The sequence below is a fragment of the Lampetra fluviatilis genome, chromosome 16, assembly GCF_964198595.1.
Source record: "Lampetra fluviatilis chromosome 16, kcLamFluv1.1, whole genome shotgun sequence".
Lineage (NCBI taxonomy): Eukaryota > Metazoa > Chordata > Hyperoartia > Petromyzontiformes > Petromyzontidae > Lampetra > Lampetra fluviatilis.
In genome coordinates, this window is record NC_136290.1 from 12,965,808 (window position 1) to 12,985,033 (window position 19,226).

The 19,226-nt window shown below is 47.3% G+C and overlaps 1 protein-coding gene and 1 non-coding gene across 2 annotated transcripts; both read right to left on the reverse strand.

Moving 5' to 3' along the window:
* Nucleotides 1–13,132: 13,132 nt before the first annotated feature.
* RPS13 (ribosomal protein S13) lies at nucleotides 13,133–18,983 on the reverse strand. The gene is made up of 6 exons (XM_078863775.1): nucleotides 18,902–18,983; nucleotides 16,454–16,502; nucleotides 15,700–15,778; nucleotides 14,823–14,992; nucleotides 13,968–14,068; nucleotides 13,133–13,213 (listed from the first exon to the last, which is right to left on the reverse strand). The coding sequence occupies exons 1-6, from the start codon at nucleotides 18,922–18,924 to the stop codon at nucleotides 13,180–13,182; spliced, it is 456 nt and encodes a 151-aa protein (XP_078719901.1). The 5' UTR covers nucleotides 18,925–18,983; the 3' UTR covers nucleotides 13,133–13,179.
* Nucleotides 15,343–15,438, reverse strand: LOC144936611 (small nucleolar RNA SNORD14). Its single transcript, XR_013637438.1, has one exon. It is a non-coding gene; the product is annotated as a small nucleolar RNA SNORD14 (small nucleolar RNA).
* Nucleotides 18,984–19,226: the final 243 nt, after the last annotated feature.

A 19,226-nucleotide genomic window follows, 5' to 3' on the forward strand; every position in this document is an offset into this window, starting at 1 on the left:
ATGTACGATAATTAATGGGTCTCTTTGAGAGAGGGACGGGTAGAGGCTCAGGGTAGTGGCCGAGGGTGTGTGGCATGTGCCCTCTCTCTCCGCCCAATTCCACCTCCCCCTTTCTTTATTTCCCATCGCCTGGGCCACTCCGGTGGTGTTTCGCTCACTCGCTCGCATCACCGGACGAGCACTCGTCAGCAACACCGCTGCCTGGAGGGGCGTGGGGTTTAGTGGTGTTGGGGGGGGGGTGTGAGGAGGAAATGTATTACTCGAAGGTGAAGTGAAAATTGTGATAGAGTTTCTCAAGTTGAAGGTAATTTAATGCTCGCAGCCTGATCCCCTACGGGGAGGAGTGGCGGGGGTGAATTTGAAAGCGCCGCTCCCAGCGTCGAACGTACCAACAATTGTCAAGCGAACGAGACGTTAAAGACCGCCCTGGCAAATCTTTGTGGGTGGGATTCGAGGTATGGCTACCGGTGGTTGGTTTGGTATTGGCTTCGGATAGCATTGGTACGACAGTGGTGGTGAGTACTAAAATGGCCTGTTAGGAAGACGGCTTCAGAGTAGGGCTAGTACTCGTGGCCGGATGGCTCGTAGATTAGAGGAGGACGACTATTTGCGGTTGCATGGCTGGCAAGGGTTGGGGTCTAGGAGTAGGGCTAGCGGCGGGTTTCCTTGTTAGTGAAGTAGAGCTTGCACGGAGCTCCCTGCAGGCATTTTTTGATAAGAAGTCAGGGTGGTGCTATTGGGCGGTTGTCAAGTTAGTTATTGTGAGTGGGAGGACTAGTGGCTAGTTGATTAGGGTCAGATTAGATGACTGATATTACGATGGTGACTGTTACACAACCAGCCCTGATCCAATATTGCTCCTTCAACGTAAGCATGCTCGCATTCGCTTCTAGAAAAAAAACACTCGCACTCACACACACAACTCCCCCACTAGCTCCGCAGTGACACGCATCGTATACCACGCGCGTCTGTCAACATCACGCATTGACGAGGCGACGCTGCATCGATTCGCAGCGACGTGCTTCTATTCACGTGGTGTCCATCAACTTGCCCGCAAGCAGGGCGATGAACAGGACGAGGAATGGAAATGATGCGCCCGCATGAATTCCGTTCATTTTCCAACGTGACCTTTGTCCTCGAAAAATACATTACGTCTACGTTTCAAGACACGCGGCGATGTGACGTCACACCTAGTGGCGTCTGGGGAGAATCCTTTTAGCGCTGGTTTGTGCCTCTAAGTTTTGGCTAACACTTTGATCGATGTTTCCCCCCCCCCCCCCGAGTTTCTATACAATAAGTCCATACCAGCAAATACAACGCAATGCTCAAGTCTTTGTTCCTTTTGAAAACATTTTTCACTTACTAGACGGTCTGACGGAGCTTAATGCGTGAACACTTTCAACGCTCGTTGAAAAGCTTTTGACAACGGCACTTTGTTCACATTCAGCCGCCGCTGTTTTCAAAGCGTGTAAACTTGTGACCGGGTCAATGGGTGAAGCAGTTTGTATGGTGTCCGTTGAAAAAAAGAAATCGCCTGTTCGCGTTCAATCCATCAATATCAAGAGGGAATTATGATCCATTACTATTATTTCAACCATTCATTGCAATCACTCCACACAAGCTGCGAGGTTATTCTGGACGATATTTTAGATGCCCCCTTGCCAGTGTCGCCGTTTCTGGAGAGGTCTGCGCTACGAATACTGAAACTGCAAAACGAACCAAAAAGTTTAACAAGATGTCGTGAGAGAGGCGCGAAAGAGTCGGCTCGGTGGGAAGGCCCGTTGGGCTGGTTCTTCTTGGTTCGGCTAGTTAGTACCAGAGGTGGGACAAAGTCATTGTTATGCAAGTCCAAGTCGAGTCGCAAGTCATCAAATTCATGACTCGAGTCTGACTCGAGTCCAAGTCACATGACTCGAGTCCACATCTCATAGGTGGGACAAAGTCATTGTTATGCAAGTCCAAGTCGAGTCGCAAGTCATCAAATTCATGACTCGAGTCTGACTCGAGTCCAAGTCACATGACTCGAGTCCACATCTCATAGGTGGGACAAAGTCATTGTTATGCAAGTCCAAGTCGAGTCGCAAGTCATCAAATTCATGACTCGAGTCTGACTCGAGTCCAAGTCACATGACTCGAGTCCACATCTCATAGGTGGGACAAAGTCATTGTTATGCAAGTCCAAGTCGAGTCGCAAGTCATCAAATTCATGACTCGAGTCTGACTCGAGTCCAAGTCACATGACTCGAGTCCACACCTCTGGTTAGTACCAGTCGCTGGTTTTCCAGTGAGCATTAGGTAAAGGGTAGGAAGAGCATATTGTTGGTTCTTTCGGTAAAGTCACGTAGAATGGAAATAATAAATAATAAAAATAATACATTTCTCACGACGTTTCGGCCACAACACAAGCAGCCGTCCTCAGGTGAAGAACAGAACTGTCGGAAAGACAGCGTCCTAATGAACACCGCTAAGCTTGGCAGCGAATTTTAAGCTGAGTGGGAGCAGCAGAGAGCCTTGACAAAGGAGTTTACATATCAACAGAGGAATTTAACATGTTGATGACAAATGCAGATATGGGGTTAGTCCACTCCTTGTGGAATGTGTAGGCGGTGGGAGGAATCAAAGTCACATTATGCGAGTGTATTATGTAAGATTAGCAGTAATAAAGGAAGAGAGTGTTCGTGGCGAGTTGGTTAGCCGAGTACAGCGCTCGTGGCTATACTCGTCTCGGTGGTTATGGTTAGGATGAGTAGAAAGGCAAATACTCGTGGCTGGTTGTCTCGTTGGTTCGTTCAGGTTCGGGGTAGAGCGAAAGTCGCATTGACTAGCAGGCTGTGCCCCCCCCCCCTCCTGGCCCTCACACCCACTGCAATGTTTTGGCTTTTTCAGTGATTGACTCACTGATGTTTGTTGTTGTTGACGGAGTCAACGTGAGATATGATGGGCGTGTGGAGTTCGTGGGGCGGTGGGGGGGGGCACGTGGTTGGGATTGAGTGCGGGCGGCGGGGGGGTCACGTGGAGGACACTGCACCACGCCCCGTAGAGGCGGTGCGATGGAGGTGCTGGCAAGAAAGGGGGGGGGTAGGGAGCGAGGGGATTGGAGGGGGGGGGGCCCGTTGGTGGGGAAGTGAGAGAAGGGATATCAGGGAACGGGAGCCGGAGCGCGAGGAGTGTGCGTGCCCTACATGATGCTCGTGTTGGCGGTGCTGGAACAAACACATTCCTGCGGAGGGAGCTGGTAGGAACGTTGGGTTGCTCGGTCAATGGCCAGGGTCAACGGCGGCGTGGTGTATTCCGCAAATATGGCCGACTGTGAGGGCGGGCACAAGCCGGCGTGAGTAGGTTAAACGTTGAGATTTATAAGGGCACCACGGGGTGACCAGCCCCTCCCCTCCCCACCCAGCCCCACCTTCCCCACCCAGCCTCTCCCCGCCCTCCCCACCCAGCCCCTCCCCACCCTCTCCACCCAGCCCCTCCCCACCCCTCCCATTTTTGGATGCACGACGGACGGACACAATAATCTCCTGTGGACTGGTGGAACCAGGTGGTTCCTACCAGTATAAAGTTCCCATTGCAGGACCACTCGTGTGGACTTCCTCCCAGATGTAGTGTCCATGTGGGCTGGGGTCCAGTGGCGTGTTGGTTGTCGATGATGCAGGAAGTGCAACTGTGCACCACTGGGGCTCCATGGGCCAGAGGGCATCGAAGAGAAGGGAACATTGGACGGGGTGCCCCATTTCATTCCTTTTTACTCGGACCGATGCCAACCACGCTACACGACAGCTGGGGGTCTCGTAGACATTGTATGTATGTTGAACTTATTTCGTACCGTACGTAGCCAATCGTGTTCATCGGAGCTGCGGGATGAAGGACAACAAACCAATCGCACAAAAAGCAGTTCTAAAGAAATGAGACATTGGCACGTGTCTCCGGAACATATCGTATTCTCAAATGTAAGAATAGAAGTGTGTGCGTCTGGCCTCATTGGAGCTGGCAATGAAATAATCTCGCTAACAGGCGCTGGGTGTATTGCTACATTGCACCATCATGATGGTCATGGTGCTCCTATTGGGGCCCTACACGGGTCTATCATGGGCCCGCTCCCACATCTGCACATTGTTAGTACACTACTGGAGCAACGCACTTTTACATCTAAATAAAAAACTAATTTCGTTCAGAGCCCCTTTGTGTGTTTTTAGTTTGTTGTCCTTCCCCCGCACCTGCGATTATCACGGTTGGCTACGTACGGTGCGAAAGAAGCTCAACATAGTACATACTTACAACCATTGTTCCAGTTCACGCATTGTGTCTCCGTTTCAAATCACCATTGCCCCTCTGAGATTCTTAATCTGGGTATTTAAAAAAACCACGCTTTATGTTAGCAACAATACAGAGATGGGGAAGACGAGTAGCTAGGGGATTTGTTGAGAATATAGCAGGGGAGTGGAGGAAGCGATAAAGTACCCAAGATGAGGTGCAGGGCAATGCGAGTGTGCTCCGCTTCAAGTGCTAATTCCCCTGGGTCGAATTACAGCTGCAGAATAGTTCCGCCAGATACATATATACATCTATCAGACCCAGTCTTCACACCTTATCGACGCCAGGTGCTTTATATGTATATGTAATGTGTGCGTAAAAGACTTGCAACCCAGCGTGTTTGAGTTGCGGTGCCATTTAAGCGCAAACTCACAACCTCGTCTCTACACCAGGGACGCCGTCGACAGTGCCGAGCGTGAGTTCGGCAAGGCAGCCGCCACCGTCTTGAACGCGGCCACCACCACCACCAACACCACCAACACCACCAACACCACCACCACCAACACCACCACCACCACCAACACCACCAACACCACCAACACCACCAACACCACCAACACCACCACCACCAACACCACCACCACCAACACCACCAACACCACCACCACCAACACCACCACCAACACCACCACCACCACCAACACCACCAACACCACCACCAACACCACCAACACCACCAACACCACCAACACCACCACCACCACCAACACCACCAACACCACCACCAACACCACCAACACCACCACCACCACCAACACCACCAACACCACCACCACCACCATCGTCGTCGTAGTCGTGGCCGTCCAGCAGCGGCTTTCACTCCGCACCCACTTTGCAGAGACACCTAAAGACATACTGTTAGGTTTTTTCGGTAAAGTCACGTAGGTGACTTTACCGTATTTAAGGGCTGGTCTTTTGGAATTTTCTTCACTTGCTGCAGTAATTTTAGCTGTGACGGTCCCACCTGATGACGGAGACTTGCGTTGCCTCCAAAACGTCGTGATTTATTATTTTATTTTATTTCCATTATTACTTTCATTAACTTTTAATTTTATTTTTTACCTACGTGACTTTACCGAAAAAAGATCTAACAGTATGAATCCTTGCAGTCATGAAAGCTTCAAATATAGAACACCTAAAGACCCCAACCCTCCCACCTCCCTCACCTGTCTTTTGAGCTCCGAGTTACTTGCGGTAATTTTTTGAAATATACAATTTCACGTTAAAATCCTGATCTCTCTGTGAAGTCAAACCCCCCGAGAGTACGGATGTCTTCGACAAGCCGACAAACCTCCACGGGTGCTGATGGAGTGAGCCAAAGACAAACCCGTCCGTGTGAACTCATGCGCGTGATCCCACCCACCCGTATTCACGGCATTTCTACCCCCCAGGCCGTTATGTTTCACCCCAAAACTCAAAACACTCCTTAGCAGAGAGAAATGGCCAAAGGTCGTCCCACTGCAAGAGCCTCCTGGAATTTGGCGACTCGGTAAGGCATTCCAGTTTCTCTTTCCATGAAGGTCTTCCAGGATAAACAACATTAATGCGTCTATCTATAAATTGCACAGCAGTGCCAATAGGTCAACTTGACCTAAACTTATTGCGGCATGAACAGCGCCTTAACAGCTTCTTGTACGCGCATTATGTTCAAACGCTACAGCTCTACGTTTCCTAAACGGCCCCTATCTCACACAGGTGACAGCGTGGCCAAATGCGGGTGTTTGGCAAATAGTGCTTGACGCACTTGAGGAGCAGGTTAGCGCGCTCTACGAAACCCGACGATCCGAGTTAGATTCCCGCTCACGGCCACCAACACCGTTGACAATTATCTGAACCGTTCATGGTCCTCCCCTAGGTCGTCTCAGCCTAAAATTAGTACCCGGGGAGGTGTGTAAACATCGCCATTGAGGAGACAAAGGTGGCCGAGCGTGGTCTTGGCCACCCACCCCCTCGTGTGCCGCGCCGGCCTTTCATCGGTGCTACTCGCCGACAAACAGCAAGATCGACGGCGCTGGCCGTACCGAGGGAATCCCACTTGTGTGACAACGAACATGGGTCGCCAGGATCGCTCACGGCTGCTACACTACCGCTCCCCGCAGGTCACAACAACTCTCTCTGCCCGCCCGCCCGCCCGCCGCAGGTCACCTCCCCTCCACGCCTGCGTCTCTCTCGCACTACTCTCAACTTTGGAATTCCCTCCCGTTGTCGCGTGTTGCTGCAAAACTCCCTCTGGCCTTGCTCACTTCAAGAAACGTGTTTGAACTCGTGCCTTTTGTTGTTGGGCGCTTGGTGTGCTGATCCTGTGCTCAGAAAGTGATTTAAAACAAATGTAATCGTTCGCACGAGCAGACGATTGCTCATTTTCGTGGTGGTGTCTGCATGGATAATGGGGCGCGTTGCCAATACTGTACTGATTAAAATGCACGTACCTTCTATTATTTATATCAATGTGAATGCATCACTACCTTGCACTCGTCTTTAAATATCTCTATGACCTTGCCCCGCCTTATCTCGCCTCTCTTATCCATGTGTACGTCCCCTTCGTTTCAAATCGTATCTGTCTCTCTCACTCGCTGTGTCCCTCCTCCTTCCTGTGCCAATATCGTCTTTGATCCTTCTTCCTCATTGTACCCCTCCACGGGAATCAACTTCTCCTGTGCATTGAGCAGCACTGCACCATAGACTCAGCACTGCACCATAGACTCAACACTACCTATAGACTCAACACTACCGGGAGACTCAGCACTGCACATAGACTCGGCATAGACTCAACACTGGCCATAGACTCAACACTGCCCATAGACTCAACGCTGCCCATAGACTCAACACTACCCATAGACTCAGCACTACCCATAGACTCAGCATAGACTCAACACTACCAATAGACTCAGCATAGACTTAACACTGCCCATAGACTCAACACTGCCCATAGACTCAACGCTGCCCATAGACTCAACACTGCCCATAGACTCAGCATAGTCTCAACACTACCCATAGACTCAACACTGCCCATAGACGCAACACTGCCCATAGACTCAACACTACCCATATACTCAGCACTGCCCATAGACTCAACACTGCCCATAGACTCAACACTGCCCGAAGACTCAGCATAGTCTCAACACTACCCATAGACTCAACACTGCCCATAGACGCAACACTGCCCATAGACGCAACACTGCCCATAGACTCAACACTACCCATAGACTCAGCACTGCCCATAGACTCAACACTGCCCATAGACTCAACACTGCCCGAAGACTCAGCATAGACTCAACATTGCCCATAGACTCAACACTGCCCGAAGACTCAGCATAGACTCAACACTGCCCATAGACTCAACACTGCCCATAGACTCAACACTGCCCATAGACTCAACACTGCCCATAGACTCAACACTGCCCGAAGACTCAGCATAGACGCAACACTGCCCATAGACTCAACACTGCCCATAGACTCAGCACTGCCCATAGACTCAGCACTGCTCATAGACTCAGCACTGCCCCCGTACATTGAGCAGTCCCCTTCCTTAACTCATTCCGTTGTTGTTGAAGCCTCCCCTCTTCTCCACTGCCCAATTCCGTCCTCTTCCCTCCGCTCGCCCCTCCGTCCCATCACTCCCATGTAGCCCCTTCGTGACCCCACGTGTCCTCTGTTACAGTCACTCACTGCCCCTGCCATGTAGATACCTCTATTCCTGCTACCGCTTTTTAAAATCTGTAAAGCGCTCTATAAATATAAAATGAGAATGCATGCGTTGTTAAAACGTATATTCCAAAAGACGGCCTGTCGTCCAAAATAATCGATATCTGTCTTTCGTCTTTGAAGTAAACGAAAACATGTTGAATATTATTCAATTACAAAAATGACTGCAACACATTCGTCCATAACATGAATCATACCAGGGGACGTTTCGGACAATGGGCCTTCTTCAAAACACATAAAAGCAGCATCGCCGAATGTGTTTTATTCTGTTGTACAAGCTCACCTCGCTTATCACAAGCGGCATCATCATCGCGCGGCGCTCTCAGATGCGCGTCTGTGGCCGTCTGGAACGCTCTGCCTTCAGATGTTAGAAAGCCACTGGGAGCTGCTATGCACGTTTACATCATCGAGGTTGAAAACTAATTCTTCAGAACCGCTTTTCGTGTTCAGTTTGTTGTCCTTTCCCCGCACCTCCGCGATTAGCACGGCTGGCTTACGTACGGTTCGAAATAAGTTCAACGTCGTACGTACAACCTTTGTTCTGTTAAGTGTTCACCTAGTGCAGGGGTCGGCAACCTACGGCTCCGGAGCCGCATGCGGTTCTTTACGGGCTGCTTCTTGACAATATGTACGTGAGTACAGTATGTACCAGAGGTGTGGACTCGAGTCATGTGACTTGGACTCGAGTCAGACTCGAGTCATGAATTTGATGACTTGCGACTCGACTTGGACTTGCATAACAATGACTTTGTCCCACCTATGAGATGTGGACTCGAGTCATGTGACTTGGACTCGAGTCAGACTCGAGTCATGAATTTGATGACTTGCGACTCGACTTGGACTTGCATAACAATGACTTTGTCCCACCTCTGGTATGTACTCAGATGCATTGCGGCTCTTGAAATACTGAATTTTGTACCGAATTGGAAAGAAATGGCTCTTCTTGTTATTTTGGTTGCCGACCCCTGACCTAGTGCGTCTCCGTTTCAAAACACTATTGCCCCTGTGAGATTATTTCCCTGGGTATTTAAAGAAAACACGCTTTATGCTCGCAACAATAAAGTCAGATGGTACACGAGCGGGGAGGGTATTTGGGGACAATGTAGCAGGGGAGAGGAGGAAGCGATCACGTACCCAAAACAATGTGCAGGGAAATGCGAGAGTGCTCCACTTCAAGTACCGATTCCGCCCGGTCGAATGACGGCTGCAGGAGAGTTGCGACAGATATATACACACACATCTTCACGCATTATATAAAATAACCCCCGTATAGCCTTCACAGAATGTTGGGGCAAGTGCTGTTAGCGAGCACCTATGAAGGCCGGCACGGCACACGAGGGGCTGGACAACACCACGCCCGGCCGCCTTTGTGTTCCCTAGTGGCGATGTTCACACATCGCACCAGGTTCTCATTTCAGGCTGAGTCGACCTAGTGAAGGCCCCACATACACACAGGCATAGACCCAAGTAGACACGCTTCGTCTTTGTGTGCGGTGCCCTCGGATGGACTGGCGGGAGGGGGTTCGTCCTTCCCCGACTCGGGGGCGCTGCCAGCCGAGTTTGTCGTAGACGCTGGAGCGAGCCGGTGGTGGTGGTGGCGGTGGTGGTGGTGCCTCTAATTATTGGGTGGGGCGGTGGCGGTGACGCAGCAGGAGTGGTGGTGGTGGTGACGGGGGTGGCCATGTGGCACCTTACTGCCCTGTCCGTTTCGCATCTGCACGGGCAATTGAGGCACTGGATAAAAAGTCAGTCGTACCGGCCATAATTTGTGGTGTCATACGACATCGTGGTTGACATTTACGAAACTCATTTCATGTTATCGATCCGTGGATATTGATCCCCACGTGTTGCTTGCTGCGCCAAGGTAAAGACAACGAAAATAATAAATCTGTGCGCTCGCTTGCACGAACATGCCAGCACGTGGCCAGAGTACATTTCGGATGTAATAATTGTGCGAGATAAACAAAAATGTTGCGTGAGTTACGAGCAAAGTGAGCACAAACACAACTTCAACTTGAGTTATTTGGGGGAGGAAGTGGTGCACAACAACACACACAGACCGAAGAAAAAAAAACCCCACCGAACCAATCCTTGCCACTGGCGCGTAACGCATAAACGCATCGTGTTTTGCAGCAGACTTGATATTTCAGGCAATAATTGCCCTTCTTCAGCGCAGAGGCGCCAGATTTATAGACGCAGAGGATTGTCGATCGCACGCACTTTTTACGGGCGCCCTAAAAAACTCGGGCAATATACGGCGACGTTTCGTGAACAAATGTTCACGCCTGACTTTGACATTTATTGGAGAACACGGGCATGGCTAAAAATGCACCACCTTCGCTGTTAGAAATAAATGCACGTGGACAGGACACGCCGCTAGAAGGGATGACGAGCTGGTGGTGGTGGTTGAATGACGACGACGACGGGAGTGGCAGTCTAAGAGCACGGAGCCTTGAAACGTAACCCCCCCCCCACCCTGTGCACGAGCCATTGCGGATCGATATACATCGAACCACGAGATGGCTGTCATCCAGCGGTGGACTGATCATGGCTTGTGGTTGTTGAGTCACGAACTATGTATATGCGTTTAAAATGTATTCGTGCAAAAGCGTCCCTGCGTAACCGCAAGTTATGAAAACCCCAGCTCAATAGACTCATCCAAACAACGAACCCCCCCTCCCATATTAAAACGAAACTTCGCGTCTAAGGCTCAACTTCTCCTTTGCGTTCGGCGGCTATTTGCAACAGCAGCTCGTGGGTTTTTTTTGGTGTTGCCGTTCCATTGGACGCGTGCCAGGGCACGGTCTTGTGCAATTACAGTACTTTCAAAAGCGACCGCGTTGAGCACGGCACCGAAGGAATGCGAACCACACGTTTTGACACGACTCTTGCAAAGGTGGCGAGCGATGTGGGTTGCATGCGTTAGCAGACAGATATATACGTTTTACAATTGCCGAGCACGATAAGTCAAGCGGCCGGAAATTGACACATACCTATTAAAGGTATAATATATATGAATATTGGGCGCCACGGTGGCGAGATGTTAACTCCCTCGCCTAGTATGCAGGTCGTGGGTTCGATCCCGACCCTGACGCCTGCTGCTGTATGTTTGCAGTTTGCATGTTCTGTGGTCGCGTGAATTTTTCTCCGGGTCCTCCGGTTTTCTCCTCATTCAGAATCAACGTGCGTTTATTTTTGGCTGCTAAAAAATCCACGCAATGAGCCGCTTCGTTGAGCCATCTCTTGCGGCCAGGTAGCTTATAAAAAAGTGGGCCCCGATAAAATATTATCTACTTTAGTGTCATCGCTTTATAATACGTTTCTGCATGGGACCGAGCAGTGCCCGAGTAGATGCAACTAGATGTTTTGACCCGTTATGCTAGTTGAACACAAGATGGTTGCAATTAATGGCGAAACGTCGTACTTGGTGTAATTGTTGTGGCTTGGCTCTCCCAACACACCGGTGTGCTGTACTAGTGACGAATTGGCATGTTGTTTACGTGACAATCCTGACTAGTTGGCCGTCGGGTGGTGGCGGGTTTAAACAACACATTGCACGATCTAACGCAAAAACCTCTTATGGATGAACACAGTAAGCGTTATGCGAGTTGACCACAGTATGTACGAGACGAAATCGTTTGTAAGAAGAGTCCTCAACGTGGATGGTCTCATGTCGAGATGTTCACAGAATCAGCTACCACGGTAGGTGCGATACGAAGCTACGGACCGATTGTGAGCGAATCGGTGCTGGATCAAGCAATCAACCCCCACTGCATCATCGTTCATTGGGGATGAAGACCGATGTCTCTTTATAAAATGTCCCCAGATGGTCTCCGGACATCTTCAAATAGCATTGCTGCTCCAGGTTATAGCATATTGTAGGAATGCTCCACATTAGTGATTGTTTCTAGTATCCTCAGTGACACTCGTTAATATCTTTAAAAGGTGGTCCTTGCTGTTTAAAGCACATAACCGCAGTCCGTTGGATTCAGGATATTAATATTGTACAGAGGATTTTACACTGTAACCAGATTAGGAATATTTCAGTGTCATTAACCTTTGACAGTGTTCTCAAACTACCTCTTGGCCTCTCACAAAGATAGTAAATGTCAACAGACTGGGCTTTTTCTGCAGGAAACGGCTGGTTGTTGTGATACTGCAGCCAAAGCCACCATCAGCCATCATAACTAGTTCATTTTCCAGGTAAAGCCCACTGAGCAATTGACTCTTTTTCAAAAGCGACTTTGCCACAAATGATAGCTCAACTTAGTGGATGTCAGGTGAAAATGTATAGCAAACAATTTTAAAGCATGTTTCCAAATGTAGAGGGAAAAAACAGACGTGGAAAAACATTCACACAACCAGAGAGAACATGCAAACTGAAAATATACATTTCGATTTAAAGCTTTCGTGACTGCAGGGATTCATCTTCTTGGTTCTTTCGGTAAAGTCACGTAGAAGGGAAGTAATTATTTTATTTGTATTATTTTATTACTTCCCTTCTACGTGACTTTACCGAAAGAACCAAGAAGATGAAAATATACAGGCTCGTCAGGGTCGGGGATCAAACCCATGGCCTCCTGCATACCAGCCTAGGGAGATAACATTTCAGCACCCAAGTTGGAATTAGTACACTAAAATGGTAAATGTTTAACTTTGTCGACCCGAAACCTAGAACTGCAATTCAAGTCACTTACCCGAAACGCTGGCAGTGAACAATTGGGGGTTGGGTTTTATAAAAGTCGGTGCCCTGTTACATGCATGCAAGCCTGAACAAAACTGGCACCAACACACCTGACCACAATCATAACAAGGTTTGTTTTACTACGTGCAAACATTGGATTTTTCTTCGTGGCAATGAAATGTCAAGTCTTACGCTTTTAAACAGGACCAAACTATATTTTTTGAATGTAAAATTGATGTACGGTGGTAAATGGGCAAGTACTGGCTGGCACCTGCAACTGTGGAGGGTGAGAGCCAAGCTTAAGAAAACCTGCACATTCTATGTCGCTTAAATAAAAGCAGTCAAAATGACAAGTGACAATACAACACACTTAATGTGCAAGTTTCTTTCATACACGAGTGCACACAGAAACAGGTCAAGGACGCGAGGTGGTGTGATCATGTGAGCCACATGCTTTATTGAAACAAACGCCTGACTCAGGCGACCAGAGCAGAAGCCGTGGATGACTCGCTGTGGAGGAAAAAAAGAGAAAAATTGGTCAACACAGAAACAATTCTTTCTTCAATTGCAAATACGTGGTGTAATTTTAATGTACCACTTTAAACTATATAAACTGTTAGTAATGTACTTCGATACTTGTGTACCTAACCTATTTTTATTTTACCAGGTAAGGCCCACTGAGCTATATTCAACTCTTTTTCAGAAGCGATCTGGCCACAAATGATAGTTCAACAAAGTAGCTTATCACGGTGGAAATTTATAGCAGCCAAATACTCTAAACGTGTGTTTCTAAAAGTGGAGGGAAAAACCGGAGGACCTGGAGAAAAATCCATTTGACCACGGGGGAGAACATTCAAACTTCAAATATACAGGCGCTAGGGTCAGGATCGAACCCACAACCTCCTAGATTCCAGCATACCAGGTGAGGTAGTTAACATCTCGCCACTGTGGCGCCCTGGGTACATGCTATGTGTCTTCACCAACACACACTGACCACTTTGGTGTAATCAAGTCATCCCCCCCCCCGCCATGAACCGCATCGTGTTTAATCTGATTGGACTTGCAAAAAAAGACATGCATTGGAATGGCCATTGGTTTATTTTTAGTTGCTATGTTATTGCAAATGGTGGGAAATGAATTAGGGTGGCATGACTATCAGTATCAACGTGGTTCAAGTACAAGGACAGCATGATAAAGATCACACCTTTTTGAGTGGTTACCCGAAACCAGCAGGCCAGAAAAGAGTCGTAAAAAATATACTTACTACTTCCAGTTGGGCGGCAGCACACGCTTGGTTTTGTAATAGCGTGCCAGCCTGTGGATTCGGCTTTCAATCAGAATCAGCCGGAACTTGCCATCCTTATCCTACACAGAACATACACAAACACACATCACATGCATGCACCAACGTGCATTTGCACACACGGGCACAACATTGAGATCAACACAACGTTTTACTGCCACAGCCAAAGAAGAAGTGCGTGAAAAATAAACTCTCGTCAAAGGAAGCTTAAACGTCACTGCTCGAAAATGTGCAGTTTTTTTAAACGATACTTCCACTTTCATTGTCATTAACAGAAATCCGTGGCACACGCAGACGCCCAAGGGAGGTGATGCTCTGACAACCAGACTACCACTGTGGTTAATTCCGAGTGGCACGAAAATGTCACTCAGATTCACTCCACAAACCTGAGTGGCATACCTTGCCAATAGTGCAAGTTATGGAGGAACCTATTCCTTAACAAGGGCTGAAAAGGAACTTAAATTACCCTTGGCAGACCCCAATTACAAAAAAATTGGCGTTATACAATTAAGCAATAAATAATGTGCATATCAACGAGTATAATGTGGCCCTTATATTAACAAGAGTGAATGCGCTGAAATTATAAAGTATTGTGAGGTCACAATATTTTCCTCTACTACCCCATCAGTGCTCTGAGATGGTTGCAGTGACAAACAAATATCCTTTGTGGGCTACTGAGGAGTGACCGGCATTCATGTGGCCACGGGACATTAAGTTAAGTCTCAGAGGGTGGGGATGTAGGTTCCCCACCCCCACAAAAGTAAAACACCACCTCCTTCGCCAGGTGCTAGCGCAAGCTAGCACCTGGCGACGTACCTTGCGGCTGCGCTCCAGATGCTTGCGCACGGCCACGGCCTTCTTAATGAGGTGGTACAGGTCCTCTGGGAGGTCAGGGGCCAGGCCCTTCGACTTGAGGATTCGCAGGATTTTGTTGCCAGTGACGAAGCGCACCTGGGCCACTCCGTGCGAGTCCCTGAGGATCACACCTGATTGGCACAGGCGGGGAGAAGAGAGGCGTGTTTGTCAGCGGCGTGGATGCCCAGTGCCATTAATTTGAGAACTTCGCCTTACGGGTCTCGACACATCTTGATGAGAGAATTTGGGGTCGGAAAAATGTTGTGGCCAAATTATCGTTATGGCCTACGTGGTGGGACAGCGGCAAATGCCATTGTTTTACTTTATTTCCTTTTTGATTTTAAGCTTTCATGACGTATTAGATTTTTTTTTTTGTCTAGCACAGTGTTATTTACAAATGTGTTGTTACATCTGCTTCTGTACAATTTACAAAGCATTATCACGAAATTGTTTTTATCTTATATTCATCTGTGGGTTTGGTTCACTCAGACATCCAAGGAAGGTGTTTGCCAACATGAGGCGATGATGCCTTTCTGGTGGAAACTACAAATGATATGGAACTCAATCATCACAGTGAACCAACTTGCAGGATTAGGGATTGGGACCGGTCAATCTTCAGCCTTCAAACTGCCTGTGCATGTTCTAAAGAAGGCCATATCCTCCCACACATTTCAAAGTGCCAAATGAAAAGCATTATTAAAAGAAAACAAAGTCATCACTCACTCGTGGAAAAACAATCAGCATATATGAAAATGATCACTTATATCATCATTGCAGCAAGCATTCCGGGATGCAGTGGTGAAATGGTTGTACGATCAATTGCACTGGATGGGCTCACCGATCTGAGATGGCGTGAGGCCCTTCTTGGCCAACTTAAAGATCTGCTCCTTGACGTCATCGGAAGTCAGCTTGAGCCACTGTTGATACAAAGCAGTTCATCAGGGAATGTGCATTAAGTGGAGTATAATGCAGCCTCGAAATACTAGACAATAAAAGAGGTTGGGTGCCCTGGTATATCCATTTCTTTTATCAAAAACCCCATTTCCATGAAGACTAAGTTTAGCTCAATCACAGCTTGTAATGCTTTTCAGAAACAAATTAAAGGCAATATAAAAGGTAAAAAAACACGAAAAATTACAAATCTGCAACACAATCCAATGGTACTGTACTTAAGAGCAACATTAAATTGGGACTGCGTGGCTCCTGACATTTCTACATATCGTGGAGATTCAACTCTAATATCACCCTGTTGAGACAGCCATATGTTTTACTCTTTTTTTAGTCGGGTGGCCTGAACAACAATCCAGCCACAGCTCAGCTAAGCGAGCTAGTAGCTTAGGCAAGGCTGACAGCATTGCACATGCAATGTGATGGTCACGTGACATGTATCCAAAGAAAGATTTGCGCTTTCCTGCTTTTTGTGCAGTGGGATTTTCAAATGTCTAAATTTTTAGTGGTCCTTCCCAAAAACGCTGTTATATGCATGACAAGGTAGATTATATCCACCCACGTTATTGAAGAAAAAATATATCTGGTGTGTATGTAATGTTTACGGGGAGAAATTCCCAGACATTGGGCACTGTGTGACTTACTGTTGGCACACTCCGGCGATAGGGCAGCGCTGACTGAGACAGGCCCTTTCTGCAGACACCACAAGACATGGTCAAGCGTGAGCATTAGTGTCTGCCAGGTAAGGTTACCACCACCATAAGCATGTGACAATAACCAATCATCAGGTTTAGCTGTGGTCACCAACACAAAAACTACCTCTTCCACCCTGGACTGCAATTGGCATGGGTGAGAACAGAGTGAAGCACTTGGCACACTATATTGACTTTGTAAATAGGTGTTCAAAAGTATTCTCTTTGGTTCTTTGGGTAAAGTCACGTAGGTAGAAAAAATAATATATCACGTCGGTCGCTTGTTGCGATCGAAACATTGTGTTCTATTATTTTTTCTACCTACGTGACTTTACCGAAAGAACCAAAGAGTATGGATTCCTGCAGTCACGAAAGCTTCAAATCAAGAGTGTTAAAAAGTGTTAATATTGGACTGACAAGTCAAAGTGTGTTGCAAGACATTATGTACTTGTAAAATTATGAACATGTTTAGAAAGTGCATATTTGTAAACTGGCACTTCACATCTCCTAAGCTATTTTGACACAGTCTGAAATTTGCATTTATCAACTTCAAAAAATTTTTCTTATCGTATGTAAAGCGCTTAGTTGCCCTGGCATGAATGGTGCTCTATCACAAGCATTTAATTATATCCATAATTTCAGTTTTTAAGAAATGGTACTCCAACTGAAAGTTATTCAGCTTTATTGAGAGCTTATGAGATGGTGAAGGCTTCAGGAAGCAGTGGATTTATCAGAGCGTAAGTTAATGACTTGCCTGAACGCTGTGGAGAGGTGGCGCAGTGGGGTTTACAAATTGCACGATTCATCTGATGACCTGAGTTTTTTCCAGTCAGGGCTAACATCAGTGGCGAATGATATCAGTACTTAACCTGAACCCCCCCCCTCTTCCAGCAACCGCACTGACCAGCGTCGTGTGAAGCATGGTCTAACAAACCCCTTGACCAACATGGTGGGGGGGAGCGCTCATCCAGCTGTGGCTTGGTAAAGGAGATGTGAATAATTAGAAATTAACTCCGTTACCAATACTGATTTTGGAGCTCGTTCAATTGGGATGGAATTGTGCATTATTTTAACTGGATTGATATTTTTAAATGTTTGGCACCGCATAGGTTTTGTAATTCTTTACAAAATTGTAATTCTTTACCAAATTCATTTAGAACTAGTGTTCACCAAGCAACAGTAACTTTAGTAATAAGACAATTTTCATTGTATGCCAGACCTTTTTATGTCATGCACTCGTGCAGTGTACATCATATTTGCTCACCAAACGCGAGACTAGTACTCAACATTTCATCTTTATGCATCAGTGCAATGTTCATCGCACATCAGTATATTAGGACGTACGAGATTAAGGACCAAAATTAACACATCCCATAGTCCATCATAATTTACGATAGCAATACGTACCAAACTAGGATTCTTTATTGCAGCAGTCCAGTATTCATCTTGTATTACGTACTCATTAACTACCTGGCTCCACTACACACATGTACCCCATGTACTTTTTATGCAACCCAGTCTCGTTTAATATAGAAACGCTCTCAGTGGGATCATTGTGAGGATATATGAAAGTACTGTATTGCACATGGACTGTGCATCTTTTTGTTCTCGCCCGAGTTATCTATACACCGTAACCTAAACACGTTAATACTTGGAAAATTTAGATGTGAATCTCGGGCTAAAAACCTGGTTCAATAAAAGCACCACCCCACCCCCACCAGGTCTCCATCGGAAAGATGTGGGGCTCAAGCGCGCTCGTCGATCTGGTTACGATTGATTGAATGAGTGCAACACGTAAAGCTGAAAGGTGTGCAAGCACCATCTCTCTGTCAATCCCAATCGCGAGACGAGGGCCTCTCCCCAAACCAGCGTGAAGTATGGTCGAATAACCCCCCAAAGTAGATAAAAACCGAGATGTCTCAAAACGTATATCGCTGTAAGCTACCTCAATTCGGTCTTTCGAGAGGCACTTTGGTTACACTTTTACATTAACGCGTGTCAACGTGCTATTGAAACCTAAGAAGCGCCCATGTGGACGCCTCAAAAGATTGTTCCACACCGAACGCGCTGAGCAGCGCCGAGGCGGCAGCAAGCATCGGAAGCAAAGGAAAGCGCGCTGAGAGCTAGAACGCAAAGACAACTTCGCACGCATGTATTTTATAACATTTAATTTAATTAAAAAAAGTGTAACAGCCACGCTAGGCCTCCATCGCCGCCGGCCATGATAAGAGCCTGCACTAGGCCGCATCGTAGCCGCTTTCAACACCTAATTAAGACATTAACAATACCCGTTTCTTCACTGTCGGTCATTACCGTGAGTGAATAAAGAATGTTTTAACGTGCGTGCGAGTGTTTGTACGGCTGGGAATTGGCCGCGTCGGGCGGTGGAGCGGAGCTTACCCGGGAGCGTGCATGCGACCCATGATGGCGCGGTGCGGGGAAAGAGGGAGGCGGAAATGACGTCACGCATAAGTTAAACGGCAGTAAATTTATTATGTTAATTATATGAAAGAGACCCGCCCATCCGGGATATATTATGTTAATTATTACCATATATGGTAGTGGACGGGAAATTGCGTCACGTTACATTGTGGATATATTATGTTGATTATCGCCATATATGGTATTTGACGGAAATTTGCCATTCTAGATTTGAAGCTTTCGTGACTGCAAGGATTCATATTCTTAGTTTTTTTCGGTAAAGTCACGTAGGTAAAAAAATTAA